Consider the following 21,123-nt stretch of genomic DNA (forward strand, 5'->3'; position numbering starts at 1 on the left):
GATGAGATGTTCATGATGTGAAATGGAAATCATTATCGGTTACATCTCCTCACAAGGAAGATAGGTTTATGGAGTGCCTTGCCTATTGTCCACAATGTCTTGTACTGTCCGTTTGCCCTTAAAGGCCATGTTGCTTAGCGCGGAGCAATAACTTAACATGTCTCATAGCAACAGCATTCACATTCTTATCTAGGACAACCAAAACAACCATCAAGCTAACAACAAATATTGTCAGACTATTGTTATGTTGCAACCTCAGTTGGGTAAGGCAGGAAGGTGTTGAAACGTTTGCATGTGTGCGAGAGAGAGACCCATAGGATCGGTGTCGTTTAAACCAGTGTGTTTCAAACAATGGGCTGGGACCCATTTTTTGTTTTGTTTGCGAGTTTATGCTGCAGGCCATTTTCACTATTTTGTATTCTTTTAAATAGGGCATAAGTAGTTAATATCTTTTGTACGTTTGGGTCATTTTGTTTTGGGTCGAGCGAAAACATTTAAGGAACCCGAATGATTTCCAAATAAGCTCTTCCTGTACTCACTGAAAGTACTAACATAAAAAAAGACTGATGTATATTAGCATGCCCACTAACATGTATGTATGGAAATCCAACCTTTGCTATGCATATTTACCATCTTCCATTTGTATCTGTCTGTCTGTGTGTGTGTGTATGTGTGTGGGTGTATGCCTCAGTAGAAATGCACTGCTAGCTACTGTGTTATGAATGGACACATTCATCAATCTTGTTGTTATGGGATTTTTTTTACCCCTCGCTCATAAATGATTTGGTCCATTAGGAATGTTTCCTCTCATCCCCTCCCGTTTCAAAAACATATAGACAAGCGGAAGCTAGGGCCTGGAATAGAGGTATGATTGCTCCATCACCCTCCTGAAAAGGACAACGTTGGTTTCATGTTTTAGGTTGTTATTAGATAAAGTAAGAGAGTGTAATTTTATTTAAAAAAAAATTCCATTTGCTGCTTTTTGTTTTAGCGATTTCAGCTATTTACTTTATTTATAGTCCATAGAAATTGCATCTGGCCACAAAAGATCACCGGATCTACGGATTGTTCCCACGTTAGATGTCATATAACAGGTATAGTACTAATCGTTCTACTTAATGATCATGCGAGAGGCGTCTCTAAACATGTGAGATTAGGCATTTGGGGACGATAAAGAATATGTATTTGGGACGAACAGAAACATTAAATATGCCTCTGTACTAGGCTGGCACACTGGCTAATTTAACTCTCTACACTGGTGGTCGTATCTCTCTGTGTAACCTAAATATACTTTTCACCAGTCTCTTAGTTACCCCAACACAGCACGACTGATTCACTTCATCATCTCGCCCCTGGAATAAGTGATTTGTGCAGCAATGTGTGCACTGATTTAACCCATTTTGACCCGAGATAAGATTAAAAAAATGTCTTCTACATCCTGACAGTTTTCTGAAAAAGCTATGTTTCCATGTCAGTCGATCTTCGATTTTTCCAAAATAGCTAAAGCATAACATAATGCCAACACCAAAAGGGGTTCCCACCCAAAATGGGGTAAACATTTAGTTGAAAATCATTCATATCCAGCAAGCGATACAGACTGTTGTACAACATTAACAACATATTACACAGGCTTTACAAGTGGCTTCCTTTGAAGGTCCTGCTCTGGACGAGGTGCATCGGCTGAAGGAATAACAACTCAATGAAAGGTATCAATGTGTCCTCTATCTGTCAGTGTGGAGCAGAGCTCAACTTTATGTCAGGACATGCAGTATGACCAACAAAAACACTGGACTCCACCCAAAGGGAGGAGATCTGCCACGGCCAGGATACAGTCCTCTGTGTGTGTGTGTGTGTGTGTGTGTGTGTGTGTGTGTGTGTGTGTGTGTGTGAGAGAGATGTTTGAGGATGGCTCAAGGTCACACACACACACACACACACAGCAGCGTCACATATCCTGTCTTTACACAATACCCCCAGCTGAAAACGACACAAGAACGGACATGCAGGTACACACGTTCAAACACACACACACACACACACACACACACACACACACTCAATCATACGTGAATCCGTGAATGATAAATCATTCGTAAGTAGGACACGCACACACACTTTCCCATATCATTCGAACTGGCAACCTTGCGGTCACCATCCAGCCACTCTACCCCTGAGACGTCATCATTACGCCCTCAAAGGGCAAAACCCTGGGACACAAATACAGTTACACACATGCGTATACATACAGTTACACACACACACACACACACACACACACACACACACGTGGACAAACGGAACACATCGACGTAACATGTTCTGTTTGTCCAGGCCGTCAGTTGTAACAATATCAATACAGATGAAATTCAACTCCAAAATCTTACACTCCCTCGCACACACACACAGTCACACACACACTTTCCATTTCCTCTCTCCAATTGTGCTGACTCTTGACCTCTTAGCCCTAGGCTAGAGGCACTGGGCCTCTCTACACTGCACAACAAACGCACCACCACTTCACACACTGTCCCAACACACCACCACTGTCACCTCACAAAATGTAATACCGTCATCACACAACACAACTTAAATGATACATTTATATAGCGCTTTCATCCAGGCAAGCCCCACACACACACACACACACACACACACACACACACACACACGGTTCAGAGTCTTGCTCAAGGACACTTCAGCACCAATTCTGGTCTAAAATGTATTTGGGGTGGTGAAATAAGCCATATTGGTTTGCTTTGATAAAACTAAGTACCGGTAACTAACCTGTGGCAGGCTACAAGTAACGCGTGGCTCCAGACATGTGTGGCAGGTTAAAACTGTGAGGTTAGGTTTAGGGTTGGGTTTTGCATATAAGGGTGTCAGACAAATGCCTGTCAGACTGTTAGTATATGTCAGACCAAACACATGCACCCGCTTTTAGGCTAGTCACATCTGCAGGAAACTTTGCAAACTGAAATTTTGCTTCATTTCCTGCTCCGAGATGGTCACATGCTGTCCTAACAAAGCACCACAGGCGTTTCCTGGTAGGCGAGACCAGGAAGTGAACATTGACAGAAAAATGACAACGATGGTGTGTTTGTATGGTTTCAGGACATGAGTAAATCTGCCATCAGAATCTGTAAGATACTAGTGTGTGTCCACAACAACACAATATTGACATGTATATACTGTATTTGTACATGGAAAGTTGGATAGAATGGATACCCAGAGTAGACTTCAACGCAATGATATATTTCTACCCTAGTCACAAGTCTGAATTCTACAGTAGGTCTTCCATCACAGCTAGTCTCTCCGTCTGAATGTGCCACTAGGATCACAGCAGGGGCAGAGTTTACAGTGTAGTATTAATGACAAACAAACAGGTACATGGACATTGCGAGCTGGTTGTAGAAGTGGTTGCACCACTTGAAAAAAAAGCTTAATCCAGTTAATAAACTTTGAGGTGAAATCAAACGACTCCAGGGTTTAAGAAGGATTTTGCTACTCCACCCTGTTTAAGCCTTCAGTGCATCCAAAGAAAGGTCAGCTGACTTATTCCAAGAATGCCACATATTATTGGCATAGCTACACTAAGGCTGCATCTAACAAGTTATTTTGGATAGTCGATATTAATCCACCGATTATTGAAATTAAATCAAGTAATCAGATTATGACTGCCACAATTACTAGTCGGTAGCTCTCATTTATTTAGCCAACAGCTTTTAAATTTAGCTAGGGGTTGTTTTGTTGTTGTTGGTTTGCTAACAAACCAAGGCATTAAACAAACAAAAGCATAATGCAATAAAGATGAAGAATTCATTAAAAAAACATGCTGCTGATTAGGCTACTGTTAAACCGCAACCTTAACACTAAACCTAACCTCACAGACTGCACTGTGCCTAAGTTCCAGACCCACAGGAGAAATTACAGAGTTACCGTGTGGTGGTCCTTCTGTACTGGCACACCCGAAATCATCATATATACAGTTAATATATATGTATTAGGTTGTGCACAAATGGTGAAAAACAACCATGCTGTTTTCGTGCTCAGAGTCTCAGACCCAGCTACCCACCCACCCACAGCGCTCTGTAAGGGAGCACTGGTTGCACCACTTAAAAAGAAAGAGACTCCCCGCCCAATAGGGGTCCCCTCCCCATATTTCTGTCAAAAGCTGTTGAGGGCTTATTTGCTAAATGAAATATACACAGGTAGACATTGATGATGGCTAGGCTTCCCTAAGTAAAGAGGCAAGCCTATTATGCCATCTGCGCCTGGAGCTTACAAAAAATGGAGACGTTTAATAACCTCCATGATCTCCTCAGTATTCGGCATGTCACCAACTCCACCTCCACCTCCTGGAGGAGACTTAGGAGTCAAGAGTGTCTGTATTTCTGGCTTATTATTATTATACCTAAATCTTGTGTGCCATGGCCAACATGGGGGATTTAGGACAACCACCTGACAACATAGGTCAAATGACAACAACTTCCCTCCACTGGGATGGGCTGGCCTGGCATGGCCTGAACCAAGTATGCAAAGTGCAACAGGATCGTCCATCCAAGGTGCATACAGACTACTAAAGTGTCCACATTGAACAGCGATAGATGAAGACCGAGATAGAGAAATGTACTGTACGCAGAGAAACAGAGGGCTCAACTGTAGACAGACGGAGAGAGACTGAGCTAAAATGTGGGCACACAGACAGAGTGCTACTTTCACTGTTTCTCTGGAGGTCTGCCAGGTTATTCAGCATCTCCCTCACCCCAGGGCTTCGGTCACCAGACCAGACAAAAAGATTTATTTTGTTGAAATCAGCTGCAATGGATTAAAGTGATGAGTCACTCCTGAGTCTCTCTCACATCTGTCTTTCCGCATCCGTCTCTCTTCACCCCTCTCTAAGACACATCGATTGTGTTATCTCACTCCCTCACTCTTCTACCATGCCTGTCTGTCTCACGCACCATGACTAGGCAACGTTTGCATAATGTTCCACTGCACAACCTTCCTCAATGGTTCCTCGTCCTCGTTCCAAAAGCAATATGAGTTTTGTCGAGAAGGATTTTCTTCTCTACAGTCTACACAAGGATTAGCACTGAACTGACCTAGTCTCCCGTGGTCACACCACTGTCTTACATCTTCAATTCCAGAAAGTCAGTATGTCTGTACTCAGGTCAGCTAGGCTATATTGCAAGTCTGTGGCTGTCACGCTTTTCCTTTTTCTAATTTTAAAACAGTTGTGACCCAGACGTTACATGTCTAACATTTAATCCTACTGGCTACAATGTGATGAATTAGTTGAAACAAGGGGTTTCTATACTAGACATATTCAGCTGGAAAATGGAAAACAAAGCTTGTAACTCTGTTACAGTCTCGTCTCCCATGCTTGCTTCTCTTGTACCATCTAACTTTTTCTACTGTCTGTCTGTCTGTCTGTCTGTCTGTCCGTCTGTCCCAATAAAGAAAAAAACTGCAGAAGCAAATTGCCACTTCCCTTTTAATAAACAGAAAATACATTTTCAAGTAGGTGACACAATTTCAGCCGATAAGGACAGAGTAGCTATTTATGAGCTCAATCTCTTTGTGTCATCTTACAATTCCACTTGTTTAATCTGTAGATTCCCGACTGCGTTCGCTATACTGATAAAATTGGTATCCTAGTTTCATTTTTCCGAAAATGCATTTTCTGTTTAATAAAAATCTAGAGAGACATGGAGACTCCCGTTACTGAACAAACACTCTATAGCAATGAGTACTATCACAATAGCTTTTTAGCACAAAGAAAATCACGTACACTATAATACTCTGAGGCCTCTACTTTGATGGTGGTGAACTGGCACAATCGGCCAATAACTATCCAGTGCAGTGAGTTCCACACAGGGACATTCCAGATTCCCAAGTATTGTGAGCCTAAACCGTCACCATGGATGTCACATTCCTGATGTGGACGTGTCCGTCAACAGTTGACTAATTTGTTCTTTCAAACAAAGAACTTTTGAACAAAAATGACATCCCTCTTCCCCTTTATTAGGTGCACTGCGTAGACTAGATGCACCATACAGTTTGCAAAATAAAATACAATAAAATATCCTCAACACCACACAACAAACAATGAAAATAAGTCAGTCAGCAGACCTTTTGCAATTTGCATATATATTCATACATGGGAGCTGCAGCATAGATGCACAAATGTACACAAACACAGATATTGTGTCATAATCACATTAGTAACTTATGCCTGTGAAGACACAACAGAGTAAGGCGACACCTGGGAGCCTACGGTATGGAAGATCCCCATTACGCAATGCACACAACTACATTTGTGTCCAACAGCGTATGTGTTGTATGAGTCCATGTTTGATCCCGTTTATCAGTCTCTCTGTATATTTGTGGGCATTTGTGTCATTTTGGCAGTATTTATATGTGCATGTCTACATGTTATGCGACAATGAGCGTGTTTGTACATTTCTAGATTGGAACAGAAGCATGAACTGATCAGCGAGTCTCTAGTCTCTATAATTATTATATAATTGTTGCCAGGAAAGCAGCCTCTTATGACAAAAAGCATAACATCTGAATATCATCCAAATCAAAGCAGCTTTGTGAATAAGTGTCACTGTTGATGTCATTGTCAGACAATCATTTAAAAACTGAACGTGTCTGTGCATGCATCCACTGCTAATATGTGCAGGTAAAGCGCATGGATTTGGTTGCACCTTTTCAGCAACTAGACACAATTACAGATACACTTGCTGTGATGTGCCCAACTGATTATTAGAACAGGCTACAGAGTAGCTCCAATGGAGAACTTGAGGGTTTGCATGACTTGCTCAAACAGTAAACAGTAGTAAACAAGTAGGCAGGGCATCACTATCGCCCCCTTCATTTCCCCCATCAATCCAGGAATGCAAAAGAGTGACCTTCAATTCAAAATGTCCTTTTCCAACCTTGTTACACCCATAACTCACTCTCACTTCAGTTAAATTAGCTGGCTTGAAAACAATGCACCGAAGCTTGGCTTTGTGTGCCAGAAAAGCAAATGTCACCTACCCCCTCATATCATGCAGATCGTACAAGGTTAAACTCAAGTCACTGAACCATTTGATTAAATGCTCCAAGTTGTTTATAACTGGACCAACTACTAACTGCCATGTTCAAAGGTGAACTCAACTGAATGCCACCAGGGCTATGGGAAAAGGCTGCCAAGTTTTGGCTAACAAGTCAGGGCAGCGCACTAATGAACCTCAGAAGCTGTCACTGTTGTTGGGGAACACAAAAGTCCTGTTCTACCAGGAAGGACCCATTGGTTTATTGACAAATGCACGCAGTTTATATTAGTCGCACAGATTTCATCCAAATCTCACGCAAATCGGTACACATGATCTCTGCAGTCATGTGATCACGACGAGTCTGTTGGATTTCTCAGATTCTACACTGATTGGCTAAGATTGCCTTCCAAAGTTTAAGACAGCCCGTTTTGTTAGCCTGACACTCAGTCTGAATTTCCATTTCGTTTCACTTCATTATTGAATCGCCAGAACATATTTTCTTAATGGGCGTGGCTAGCGATTCAGGGATGGGGCCAGGCTACCGTTTTGTACAAAATGCTGCAAATCATGGTCGCAGGGCCCGAGTGCAGTGAAACTGTGCATGCATATTCCCACTAGGCCGAGGAAGCACTAGCCACTTTTTTCAAATCAGCCTCATGGTGGCGCTATAACAGGCCAAGTCACGTCTTTACACTCCCAAAAAAAAAAAAAAAGGAAAAACATCATGCATTTTTCAATTTTGCCTTTTCGAGCGCCACCAGGAGGCCCAACACTCTTTTTTATATTAGTCCTTCAGATTTTATCCAAATATCAATCCTGGTGGAGATGTTCTGTGAATAACCGAATAGCAAGCTTCTGTGGTTGAACTCAATCGTATATTTTCGCCAAATGTTTGCCCCATAATAGGGACACTAAGAAAGTAGTTAACCACATTAACTCTGTCTGGCTTCCCCATTTTGGGCATGTTATTATACATGAAAAATGCATCGACACTAATTACACTTTATAGTAGATACTGCAGCAGATCTGCAAGATGAGCTTGCAGGATAAATAGTGGTAGAGTCAAGACGAGGACTTTTGAGGCAGAGATGAGAGTACCAAGAGAGTAGGTATGCTTAGTCACTGACCACTGGCAGCTGGAGGGGGGACCACTGAATGAGGGAAGAATACACAAGACAAATAAAAAATGTTTTTGGAATATAACGGTGTCTGGTCTGACTTTGATCTCAGCTCTTCAGGCCATGCCGGAGGCACAGGTGAGAAGAGGAAAATAGAGTGGAGCAGAGGAGTGACTCAAATGATGGTTGAGTGTACAAAAACATAATTGCAAATAACTTTACACCTATAACCCTGTGATGTGATCATGTGACAATAAATTGAAGTTGTAGTTGAAATCCTGAATAAATAGATTATTATCTTGTATGTTCCGCTTTTCTACAAATACATTCAGATTATTTCCTAGCTCATCATTTCCCATACATATATCCACTGCGTCTTTCCCATGGAGACAATACATGAGGAACACGATACAATCTAGCATCATTTAATTACACACATGCCTTCTGGGAGGCCTATGCACAGCAATGTGATAGGCTGACCCACGCAGGAGAGGAGTGTCAGTTTCCTCCTGCTCAGAACCCCTTCTTTTCACTGTGAAACGTGTGTGTGTGTGTGTGTCTCTGGTTGGTTGTCTTTTTGGAGAGAGGGACAGTGCAAGAGAGAAGGAATAAAGGGAACAGTGTGTGTGTGTGTGTGTGTGTGTGTGTGTGTGTGTGTGTGTGTGTGTGTGTGTGTGTGTGTGTGTGTGTGTGTGTGTGTCTGTGTAAGACCCCCCTCTGTTGCCATGGTGAGGTTGCTAACAAGTGTGGCTTGTGACTGAGAGAGCAAAGCAATCATTCTGCTGTCTGACTTAAAGCTTAACGTGGCTTTTTTTCTCCCCTACTGGCTTTATAAAGAATTCCCATGTTTAATGACTCAGACAACTACTGTGCATATAATTTCTCTTACAATGCATCACACTATAAGACCATGCTCTGCTCTTGGAAAACTGATTTGGCCTCATCTGAATCAACTTCCAGACTAGACTTAAATAGAATAGAGTACACAAAAACATACACGTAACAAATAGCAGTAGAGTATTGTTAGGATATAATGCATGCTGTATCTGGACTGCACAAACAGACCACCCCCCCCCCAGATTCACATCAGATGATCAAATATCTTCTGGATTTTTCCTCATCTAAAAATGCTATGGTTCTGGGTTTGTGCCAGGATCATAGGAAATAAACATCTGACTGTGATAGCTCACATTCAGTCTGACACTGGAGTATGGAGACAGAACTAGTGCAAGATCAGGAAGGGAAGCCAGCTAGCTAACTGGTTGGTTTGGGGATTCCTAAACTCAAAGGTTTGAAAAGGGGGGACTGGACAAAGCTATTCAATTAATCCAGACAATATTAATATACTGTGTATAGTACCCCTGGCTGGTGAAAGGGAGAGTTTCAGTACTACTTAGTGCTGATGCATGTCACGGCATGCTTCGCGAACCACCTGCCTAATATTATTAATTTTGTGCCCATCCCAACTTCCCAAGCTCATCCCAACTCTCTCCCCCAGTCCCTGACAGAGTACAACTCAAAATACTTACATCATCAATACTATGATCTATTAAATCGCATTCATTACCCACACTGTACATCATTTGGTGTTTACATAATATTCGAACGGGTAAGGAAGGACTAGTTCTATTAACTGAGCTTCATACTGACTACCAACACAGCCCATTGCTGAACACCACAGACTTACATCACCAGTCAATGCAGCCCTATCAAATGCAAACAGCAGTAACACATTTCCATGTGTTCTAATGGTCAGCGGTCCTCCCGATATAGTTTCATTTTCAAGTCAATGAAAATGAAAGTGTTAATACCACAAAATAACATTTTTGGCAGGATAGAATATAATGGGGCTGGGCTACAGTGAGATTCAGATAATATTTCACTATGCTCTTTGGCTGGCAGGTTCTTGTGCTGATAATAAAAGGCATCTATCTATCATAAGTGGTAGTCAAGATGATGGGTGTACGTCTGTCAGTGATGTATGCATATAACAGGCATACTCAGCTGTCTGAGGTATTCAGTTCTGAGTTGCTTCAACCAAAAGTCCTATTTCTGTTGCATTTTATAGAGAGATGTTCTCAGTTTCCCACTGAGGTGCACCATGAATTTGTGAAATCAACAACAAATTAGAAAATAATTGAAGAATGCCTGTTCAAGTTGGGCAAATGTTAGGACAGACCGATAATGAAAAAGAGGCCCTCCTCCCCTTTTAGAATGGTGAGTTTGACAACGAAAGGTGAAAAGATGGAGGCCAGGCGGAAGGAAGCTGAACAGATACCGTAGGTGGATTAGGGGAGAGGGATAGATGAAAGGTCTGCATCAAGAGGTGATACGTGGATAAATAATGCATCATGTAGCCTATGTACCAAAAGAAGAGAGATGAGGCGAATGTCGATAAGAGAGATGGGTGTGTGTGTGGAGGGATGGGTGGCATGGAGGTGATGAGAGTGTAGGGAAAGACATGGGTGGGTGGAGGCAGTGGCACATAGAGAGATGGAGGAAGGTCGAGGGAAGGGTGGGGGTATCGATGAAGAGAGAAGAAGGATGGGTGGATGGATGTATTGACAGAAAGCTTGTGGAGGGGGCGGAATGGATGAGTGGATAGAGATAGGTATTTCTTACATCAAAAGCATTAATTATTGATCGCCTCCTGGCAGTTACCGTTTCGTTTACTGAAGACAGACATGCGCATTGGGGACACCGGTAGACTTGAGGTGGTCTGTTTTTTAGACACACATTCATGGACAATATGTACTTTATGCGTGTGCTAGTTTAATGGAGGATAAAACGCCTAGGAAAACTGACGTTCTTTTCAGCGTGAACGACCATAGAGGCAGGCATCAATGCACATTCACTAAAGGGTAGCCTATGGCCTTTCTGCCCATTTCGATCGTCCCAAATGAGGAGATTAACGGGTCTACCGTGGGCTTTCTTGATTACAGCTGCTCTCAGCTGCACACATGGCAGACTAGACTATAAGCCCCGGCCCGCAGAGATTTTAAAGGGACAATAAAACGTAATGTTGGTGTCAATGGTGTGTGAGCTGAACTGAACGCCCAGTTTTATACTTACATGGTCCGAATTCCGCTCGGTCCCACCAGGCAGTGCTGCGCGTGAAGACATTGTTCCTGAGTGATCTTCACTGTCCAGCCACAATAATAATAGTCAATATGAACGGGATTTTATAATATTGTACTGTCCTGTTCACGGCGGTGGCCGCAAAGCAGCACCAACAACCACACCAAGTCTCAAGTCTTTCCACTGCTCCTCCTGGGCAGTCGATTCCTCTTCTTCCAGCCCGGTAAAACCCGGGGTTGCTATTAGGGAATTATTAGGTATGTCTTATTATACAATCCACATTGTCACAGTCTGAAGGCAGTGCCGATCACCATGAAAATGATACAGCAAAATTAGACGTGTGAAACTGGCTGAACAATTGCGTCCTGTTTACATCCACTTCATGTCTGTCTGATGTTGGGAGAGGCTGTCGAGAAGACCAACCAATAAGCCTCATCTTGGAACATTAAAATAATAACTCAAATAGATTTCCTTTTCACAGACTCTGTCGTACCATCTCAGTTTGTGTTTTATAGTATATCCTCCCGTTTTGTCCTTCGACCCGTGATGATCATGGGTGTATCTTCACTCAGTGGCCAGAAGGAGGAACGAGGGGTCTCATATCGTCATCAAGAAGAGGAACCGATTAAAACAATCGATGAAAACAAACAACAGCACAGCAATATTTTCAGCAGCACCGTGCGCCTCGCCGCGACCATGGACTCGTATTAGTTGAGAAAAGATTTTTCAGGTTGACAAGGACGTCGAGTCTCGCACAAACACCAGGGTTTTATCCGTTAAACCACGACAAGGAGGAGGAGTGGGAACCAAACATCTCAGTGCAGAGTAATAAAGTGCAGGCCTTGAGAAATGAGAAATCAATGGCAAATTGCGGATAAAGGAACGACGGATGTGCGGTGGTGGTGGGGTGACCCTCTCGGCTGTGGTATCAATCCCATCGCCCTGCTTTCAATTCATTCATTGGCTTGTTAAAACTTACTTGCGATAAAAAGTAAAGCATTGGGCGAGCAGGAGGAGAGAGAAAGTAGTTGTCTGTCTCGTAAACATTGCGATTACTGGAACCGTCAGAAAGCGGCAGCCCCCGGCCCCCCCAAACTGTCGTCTTTGACAAGAGAGAGCGAGAGAGAGGGGAAGAGGACGTCTGAATGGGGATAATAGGCAGGGCTGCTGCTGCGTCGGTAGCTCTCTCTACACGCGGGCGCGCACAGCCGCACACACATATGCGCGCGCGCGCCCATCCCCCATGTTCTTAAAGGCACAATCACACCATTGATTCAGACAGCCAGCAGCTAGGCGGCTCTGTTTTGTTTTTTTCTCGCCCCCTAGTGGCGAAAAATAAGACTTCTGGGAACTCTTTGATTGATTGATTGAAATATTTATTAACAGTTTGCAGAATTACAGTACATTTCAAGCACAAACTCAATACAAAGACTGTTAACTGTGAGTGGACGACCCAATTAAGCATTACACTTGTTTACAAGAGGGTCCACCTCTTGTAAACATTTAGAGACGTACAAATAGACACTTCTATATAGTCAAAGAACAGAACAGGAATTCATCATAAAGGAGGTATAAAGGGAAAAGAAACATAATACAGTGAGGGGGGAAAGGGGGGGGGGGATTTTACGGGGGGGGGGGGGGGGCATTTTCGAATTGCAGCCGTCCGTAGGTGCCCTTTGAGAGCGGTTTTGAAGGAGTCAAGGGATTTGCATGTCTTAATGATTGTTGGTAGGGCGTTCCACATTTTGGTGGCATAGGAGTGATTACTCGTCGACTGTCTACTGCAGCCTCAGCCTGCTACAAAGAAAAAAGTTATATTATAGGCCTACCAAATATTTGTGACCGTTAACCCAAACTACTCCTACTGGGGGATTCCGAGACGTTCCAAGGTCAGTGAGTCAATGTGTTTCCTCCAACTGCGCCATGGTCTGCCCCGGGGTCTCCTCCCAGTGGGACGTGCATCGAGGACCTCCCTAGGGAGGCGCCCGAGAGGCATCCTAACCAGATGCCCGAACCACCTCTGAAGGAGCAGCGGTTCTACTCCGAGTCTCTCTCGTGTGACTGAACTTCTCACCCTATCTCTAAGGGAGATGCCAGCCACCCGCCGAAGAAAACTCATTTCGTCCGCTTGTATTCGCGACCTTATTCTTTTGGTCATGACCCACACTTCATGACCATAGGTGAGAGTAGGAACGAAGATTGCTCGGTAGACAGAGAGCTTTGCCTTCTGGCTCAACTCTCTTTTCGTCACAACAATGCGGTACAGCGACTGCAATACCGCCCCTGCCGCTCCGATTCTCCGGCTGATCTCCTTCTCCATCCTCCCCTCACTCGTGAACAAGACCCCGAGATACTTGAACTCCTTCACCTGGGGTAATGACTCATTCCCTACCCGGTCCCGGACATAACATAGGCTAATCCAATGTAAATGTATAAAGACACAGCATAATTATAACAATAATATATATTATCAATATACTTCAAAAGAAGCAGATTAGGTGACCAGCAGAATAAGTAAAACATGTTTATATAAATATATAGGCTTACAAATGTATTATCAAATGAAAAATAATCGGAACATATAATTGTCATTTTAACAGCAATAGTGTGGAGTGTAGTCCTACTAGTCCTGGTGCAAAGACAAAAATATGATCCCTCACCTGCATGACTGGAGCATCCAGTCATGCAAGTCTCAGTCACTGCTGCCGGGAATTGAACCCTGGTCTCTGATTCATTGGTGGGTCAGTGTTGTACCGCTACACAAGGACATTATCCCTCGCCACCAGCTTCCTTACTGCTTTTCGCAAAAGCCATTTGGATGATAACCAACCTAACATATGGTGCATCCTGTTATTTAAAGGACTGTAACCATACCCACTGTAAACCATACCCAACTGTAAACCATACCCACTAGCGTGGGTATGGTTTACATTTGACATACAGTATGGTATATATAGGCTAGTATAAATATAAAAGGTGATTAAGACTATCCACTGCTGCTGTGATATTTGACAGCATGGGGAAAAAATCACACCCGTGTCAGTGTGAAGTGAGGGGCAGTCTTATCATCATATGTTATACATCATCTCATTCTGGCCTATCACAATTTGCGTCCTCACTTTTGTCAAGGACAAAAGTCCTTGAAAAAACAAACAAACATGGATATATTTTCTCAGTTTAGGCACAACTACACAACTACACTGCAGTCTACTCTGGACTGGAACTCAGTTTCATATATGACCTTTATTTCTCTGGGAAGTCACACTAAGATTAAAAACTTTACAATCGAGACATATAGAAAAGGGCCAAAACAACAATAGCATATATTTTTAAATCTGTAATGTTCTTGCTTTGCAGACAGGGTTAACAATAATATATTATAGCAACAAAAACAGTGAGTCAATAGCTCAATTGAGCATCAGAGAAAACAACCAAGTTGTTCTTATGAAGACAGACAGGCTGTGAAACAAGGGAGAAAATGTCTAAAGGAAGAGTGTATAAGAAGAAATAGAATCGTACCATATGACTCAGCTTTTCATACCTAGCAATTATGTTACTTGCGTTGTTGATGATGCACTGGTTTCCCAGGGACACAGGAATGTTTTAGTATATTTTACTCACTGTATTCTACTCAGATTTGAGCTTTTTGGATGGTGGATGGTGATTACACACATCTAAACTTACAGTATTTTCCTGCTGCAGTTATTATAAGTTTGGGTAAAAAACAAATGCAAACATATAAAATAACAAAAAAGAAACACTGGTCTTACCGGGGCTGTCTTGGTTATGGTGGAACAGAACCATGGCTTCATCCTACCTTCACGTTCCTTCTATCTGATCATACAGAGTCCTGGGTGTGGACTTCCCTTATCCGAATGCCAGAAAATGAAATGGTTTTTCGTTAACAAGCAAGTCATCAACACACCAACTGACTTAATCTTTTCCCTCTGGTGAGATCAGACAATTTCCAAACATCACAGAGCAATATAGAATAGAGATGTGCTCATACGCATATTGAAAGAGCAACCAGAGTGGCGTGCCCTGGATCACAGTTCCTGGACCAAACATCAGACTTGTTACATCATCACTGTTAGCATCAGTGTCCGGTCATCTGTGGATAAACCACTTAAATCAACAACAATACAAAATAAATAAATAAATAAATAATCTTAATGTGTAGTTGTCAATACATTTAGCCTAATGGGCTATGGAAATGAATGGAGTGGGACGGGCGTGCTTGGTGCTTGATGCAGTTTTCCACATTTGGTAGCTGTGTGTGTGTGTGTGTGTGTGTGTGTGTGTGTGTGTGTGTGTGTGTGTGTGTACATAGTGATTTGTGCTCTGAGCAGGACAGGAGTGATTGATCGAGCCTATGTGATGGTACATGGTAACCCTGAGGACATTAAAACACACACACACAAACACACACACATGCACGCACAGAAGCAGGCACGCGTGCATGCACTCACTCACGCACACACGCACCTCTTTTCCTCTGTGACTTTTAAACTGAATTATGCTTTTAACATAGCTGTAAATAGCTGTAATAGTCTATGCCAACCCCCGCATTTCCCCCCACACTGTTTTAAATTTTAATCTGGAAGGGATTATGATTGGAAACTAAAGCCTTATAGTCCCTCTCCCTTCTATAGCCAACCACTCAACAGCCCCCATCAGCCCTCCAGACAGGTTTCTAGTGAGGCAGTTTACAAGCCAGACCGACCAACCAAAGACATGCAGGCAGAGGCAGGCAGGCAGGCAGGCAGGCAGGCAGGCAGGCAGGCAGGCAGGCAGGCAGGCAGACAGACAGACAGACAGACAGACAGACAGACAGACAGACAGACAAAATTTGTTTCCCAGCTTTGTTCCTGTTGTAGCCTAATGTTAGAGTTCCATCTACTGGTGGTGTAGTCTAGCTTACACGAAACAAGTCTATGCGTGGCATGTGAAACTATATCGTGCTGTATTTTGCTTTCCATTTCATGGTCATGGTCATGTGAGGAGAGAGAGAGAGAGAGAGGGTGCAGAGAGAGAGAGAGGTGTGAATGGAATCATCGTGCGTGCGCACATAATTATGGCACATCTCTCTCATGTTCAGGTAATTGTCACGGATGCCGTGAATATACACGGCTTAGGATGGAGAAGTGGTATATATTGAAGTTTATATTGTCATTGGGTGTACAAGTCATGTTTTTAATATGCCTTTATGATCAAATGATATAGAGAGATGGTAGGGTATGCTATAAATAATAGTATTTATTGGCACTCTGGCGTGCGGCAACATTGCTATCTAAGAACAACACAAACTGGAATTTAGGGGAATTTAGTGTGAAGTTAGGGGCGCTAATATATCAAAGTCTAACTAATGTTGATTAATGTGATGTAATGGTGATGTAACGCCATTAACAATGAAGAGACAATATGACGTTGAGGCACATACATTTTCCCTTCATTGTCAATGGTGTTTACAAAACAAACATTAAACCTCATCAAAAATCTGACCTGTCTGAACTGAGTGGTGCTGTTGTACTGTAATCGTGTTGTATAGTACTGCATTGTACCGTAGCCTACTGTACATTGAATTAATTTGAATATGGCTGGGGAACAAACACATTCTAAATCATTACATTTCCCTGTGGTTGTTTAGGCGGAAGTCTGAAACATGCAGACGAAGAACTAGACTAGAGCTTTTAATGTGGGTTGACATTTTATTCTGGGTATTTTCCAGTAGCCTACATACCAGTGTAGTGATAATAGAAGTGAGAGTGCTGATGTGACAGACGTTCTAACCACAGGAAGTTATACCAGGCATACCCTGCATGCATAGTTGCAGGTAAATGCATGTTATGTAAGCATACATACACCACATCCTTCACATACTGTATAAGAAGCGTTATCAATATACAGTACTTCTTGCTGTTTTGCAGTTTGCGGCAAAGTAGATTTTAAACAATAGCCTCCTCATCAATGGTAAGTGTTGAAGTATTAGTGCTGAATTATTACCAATCTAAGGAAGGAAAATTATAATTTCTAACTTTCTTTAGATGAATGTGCACATTTTACTATTGTCTCTTTCTATGAAATATAGTGATCATGAATCGTGAATCTAACCTTATGAAGGACATTTTAAGAAGGACTCAATTTTGTATGCTCTTTTAGTCTGTTTGGTTACACATTTTTAGAATTGTAATTACATTATGGGTTATTATTATTGTATCCTTAATCCTTGAATATTCATATTTTCTAAAATGGCCATATTTCTCTGGAAGTGAACTCTTCAATTTACTTGATTTCTATTCCATGTGTCCATGCTGGTGTCAATGTCCATCCATGATCAATATGAACTCAGCCGTGAGCCATGCTGAAGCTTCTAAGCCTGACCTTTCTGGGCCTGTTGGTGTCAGTGTCAGCCCTCTGCCCTCCACCCTGCCAGTGTCTGGACAACCTGACCATCATCCTCTGTCAGGAGAAACACCTGGACAAGATACCAGAGCTGCCAAAAGGCACAGAGAAACTGTATGCCTCCTACAATGAGATACGGGTCGTACCCTGGACCGGGCTGGAAAATCTGCAGGTGTGAAATTAGCCACTTTCTTTCAGCTTGATGTCCCAAAGTTTGGAGTGGACTTGTCATTGTAGGCTAAAATTATTAGAATTTAGAATCTACAACCTTTTGCAACACGTTATGAGCTTGTTGCGACCACAGGTCGCAATTTACTGTGAAAACGGGAATTTCCCCAATAATTTATATTATTGAAGAATGCATTTCAGTCCTGATGCTCTGCTTTTGTTTGTTCTTGTTTTATCTCTATAGGTACTAGACCTCACCAGAAATCATATAAACTTGTCACTCTTCTTAAATCCAATTTGGCCTGCCAATATGACCCTACTGTCCAAACTCTTCCTATCTGGGAACAATGTGGGGCCTGTACAACAAGGTGCATTCCAGAACCTCCCTGTCCTAACCATGTTGGACCTGAGTTTCAACCACATTGAAGATCTACCAGTGGGAACACTCCACGGACTGGGTAATTTAAAGACACTCACTCTGACTTGGAACCAGATTCGAAAGCTACAAGTTGGTGGATTTGATGGAGCCCCTGCTCTCATCGACCTGCACCTCAATGGTAACAGTATATCACAAATAGATGAGGGTGTGTTTGAGAACTTGATTGCATTAGAGAAACTAATTCTGTCCCGGAATAGGCTTGAACAAGTTAAGAAGGGCAGTTTCAGAGGACTGTCCCATCTCCAACACCTGGATCTGAGTAACAACTTGTTGATGTCTGTCCCAGTTGAGGCGCTTAAAGAAGTCACCAACCTCAGCAGTCTGTACCTGCAGACAAACAGCATCACAGTACTTGAAAATGATTCCTTCTCCTCTCTAGCCCAGCTTGTTGATCTAGATATTAGCAAAAACAAGCTGACCACAATTACTGAGGGCTCATTGAGAGGCCTGGCTTCACTGAAAAAACTAGACTTCAGCTCCAACCTCATACAGTTGCTCTCCTCTGCTGCCTTCAACAACCTGATTAATCTCAAACTCCTTGATATGTACCACAATGAACTGACGTTACTGCCTGTGGGTGTGTTCCTGGACCTAACCAACCTAACTGAACTGCACCTGGACAGCAACAACATCTCTGTTATTGCATTTGAGGTTTTTGACTCATTGACCAAGCTCAGGGATCTCCAATTGTCGAGCAATCACATCCGAGAGCTTCGTCCTAGAATTTTCTCCAAACTCAGATCCCTTCGGAAACTCTACCTGGAAAATAATGCTATAATCCAGCTTCCCAAAGGACTCTTCCACAAAATGACACACCTCAGAGAGCTCCTGCTAGCCAATAACATCATCAGCTCAATGCATCATTCTGTCTTCCACAATTTGAGGACTCTGCATTCTTTGAAGCTATCCCACAACTTTCTCTCCTCTCTTCACCCGGATCAGTTTGACAGCCTCATCAATTTAAAGGAGCTACACTTGGATGACAACCACATATCACGGCTCCCACTGAGCCTGTTCGCTCAGCTTCTGAGTCTGAAAACACTGCACTTAAATAATAATGATCTCTCTGAACTGTCTCCTGAAGACTTTGTGAATTTGGCCAAACTAAGTGATGTTCATCTAGGCTTCAACCAGCTCAGTTACCTCCCTGCCAACATCTTTCGCTCCCTCTCTCACCTCCGCAGGCTCCAGCTACAACACAATCACTTGGCTGTTTTACAACCCCAGCTCCTCTCCCCACTAACAAAGCTAACAGAACTTAAATTAGAGAGCAATCGGTTGAATAACTTACACCCTAGTGTGTTTCAGGGCCTTGGAAGTCTCCAGATGTTGTGGCTACAATCCAACCAGCTAAGAGACGTGGAAAATGGGACTTTAGGTCCACTGGAGAGCCTTACTGCCATCTACCTGACTGAGAATCTCTGGGATTGCAGCTGTGTCTCTATTCTCTATATCAGCTCATGGGTCAGGAATCACAGAGAAAAGTTAGGGGATGAACCAACCTGCTCCATCTCTTCTTCTACTCCTCCATCATCTCTCACCAAGGCCATACCCCTCGCACAGCTCTCTCCGCAGTCATTGTCAGAACATTGCATTAGGAGCCTCGCTTTAGTCCTCTCACTGGAATTTCCATTCAAACTGTTGAACTTGCTAACCAGCTTGGCTATAGCTTACAGGATACTGTGAAAGCTAGCAGCATTTATTTCTTTGCCTTTTATTCTTCCATACTATTTAGAAAATATATATTATTCATGTATTCTTCCCTTTTCTTCTACTGCATCTTTCCAATTTCTGCAGGTGCCCAAATACTTGTACATTTCAAATTAATTTACATTAGGGAGTGTCTAGGCTCCAAATGTTAATGGCATCAGGTTTGTACAGTACTGCAGCTTATGGAGATATTCTTGTTCACACAAGAACTGATTATGGCCAATTCTGGCTAAAGAAATATGTCGTTTTTATTTGACCACAATCCCAATATTTAACTGTTGCAAATTCTGGGCAAATATGATTTTGGCAGATTGGTTATTATATTATTTTAAGCAATTCATCCATGTATTCACTTTTGCTTTTAATCATACTGTATTTAGGTTTCTAGTCTACACATATCTGTGGTTGTAGCCTTTGTCTGTACTTGTAGATACATAACCTAATGTGTTGGCACGGCAATAAATAATAAATATCTTTAGCCTTGATGAGTTTGTAATTAAGAAGCCTACAGTATGTGCAAGCTATTATTAGCCTCTACTATCATAAAGTAGAAGAAATGTATTTCAATACTAAGTGTTGCTTCTCTCACAGATGTCAGTGTGTATTTAACTACCTGATATGTTCTCATGATCTCATATCAATGAATTCAGGGAAAGAAAGGAAAAAGAAGAGCAGAAAAACAATTTAAATTGTTCTATTCAATGTTTGGCTCAGTCACAATATTGAGATACATCAATACCAAAAAGTACATAATTTGATGAAAGGCGTTACATACAAATATTCTTTAAAAAGTAGGCCTATCTTCAAAAGCAGTCAATTTCAGCACAAGGCAACTTGTTAATCAATAGATCAGCATAAACTCAGTTACTATACAGCTACAGTTGTTGTGAAATCCACACAAATAACACTAAGTGTTTTCTTTATAGAAACAGTCCAAGTATTGCTCAACATTCATTCAAAGCTCATAATAATAGTCAGTCAGCCTTAGTGTTAATAGTCAAAGCAGGAAATGAACACTAGTCAATAACCAAATTCTAGTAAAGTTTGACTGTGGTCATTGCCGACTCTACCAGCCACTTGGTGAGGAAACCACACTTGATCAGTGGTGCTAAGAAAAAGCATTAGTAAACAATCCTGACAACCTGGACACAAAAAATATATA

The 21,123-nt window shown here is 42.3% G+C and overlaps 2 protein-coding genes across 5 annotated transcripts in view; one reads left to right on the top strand and one right to left on the bottom strand.

Annotated features, from left to right (window-relative positions):
- mark4b (MAP/microtubule affinity-regulating kinase 4b) overlaps positions 1 to 21,123 on the bottom strand; it is a 99,762-nt gene that overhangs the window by 48,143 nt on the left and 30,496 nt on the right. For 3 of the 4 annotated variants that reach the window (XM_080773065.1, XM_080773063.1, XM_080773066.1), the window contains exon 1: positions 11,237 to 12,327. In XM_080773065.1, coding sequence (XP_080629191.1) covers positions 11,237 to 11,287 — 51 coding nt within the window. In that variant the 5' untranslated portion in view covers positions 11,288 to 12,327. Of the gene's footprint in view, positions 1 to 11,236; positions 12,328 to 21,123 lie in introns of those variants that run through there. The other variant, XM_080773064.1, reaches the window with a different exon arrangement.
- On the top strand, positions 17,177 to 20,111 carry LOC308321187 (uncharacterized protein). Its single transcript, XM_080772024.1, has 2 exons — positions 17,177 to 17,816; positions 18,057 to 20,111. The coding sequence occupies exons 1-2, from the start codon at positions 17,601 to 17,603 to the stop codon at positions 19,935 to 19,937; spliced, it is 2,097 nt and encodes a 698-aa protein (XP_080628150.1). The 5' UTR covers positions 17,177 to 17,600; the 3' UTR covers positions 19,938 to 20,111.

This window comes from Protomyctophum bolini (genome assembly GCF_963924005.1).
Source record: "Protomyctophum bolini genome assembly, chromosome: 9".
Classification (NCBI taxonomy): domain Eukaryota; kingdom Metazoa; phylum Chordata; class Actinopteri; order Myctophiformes; family Myctophidae; genus Protomyctophum; species Protomyctophum bolini.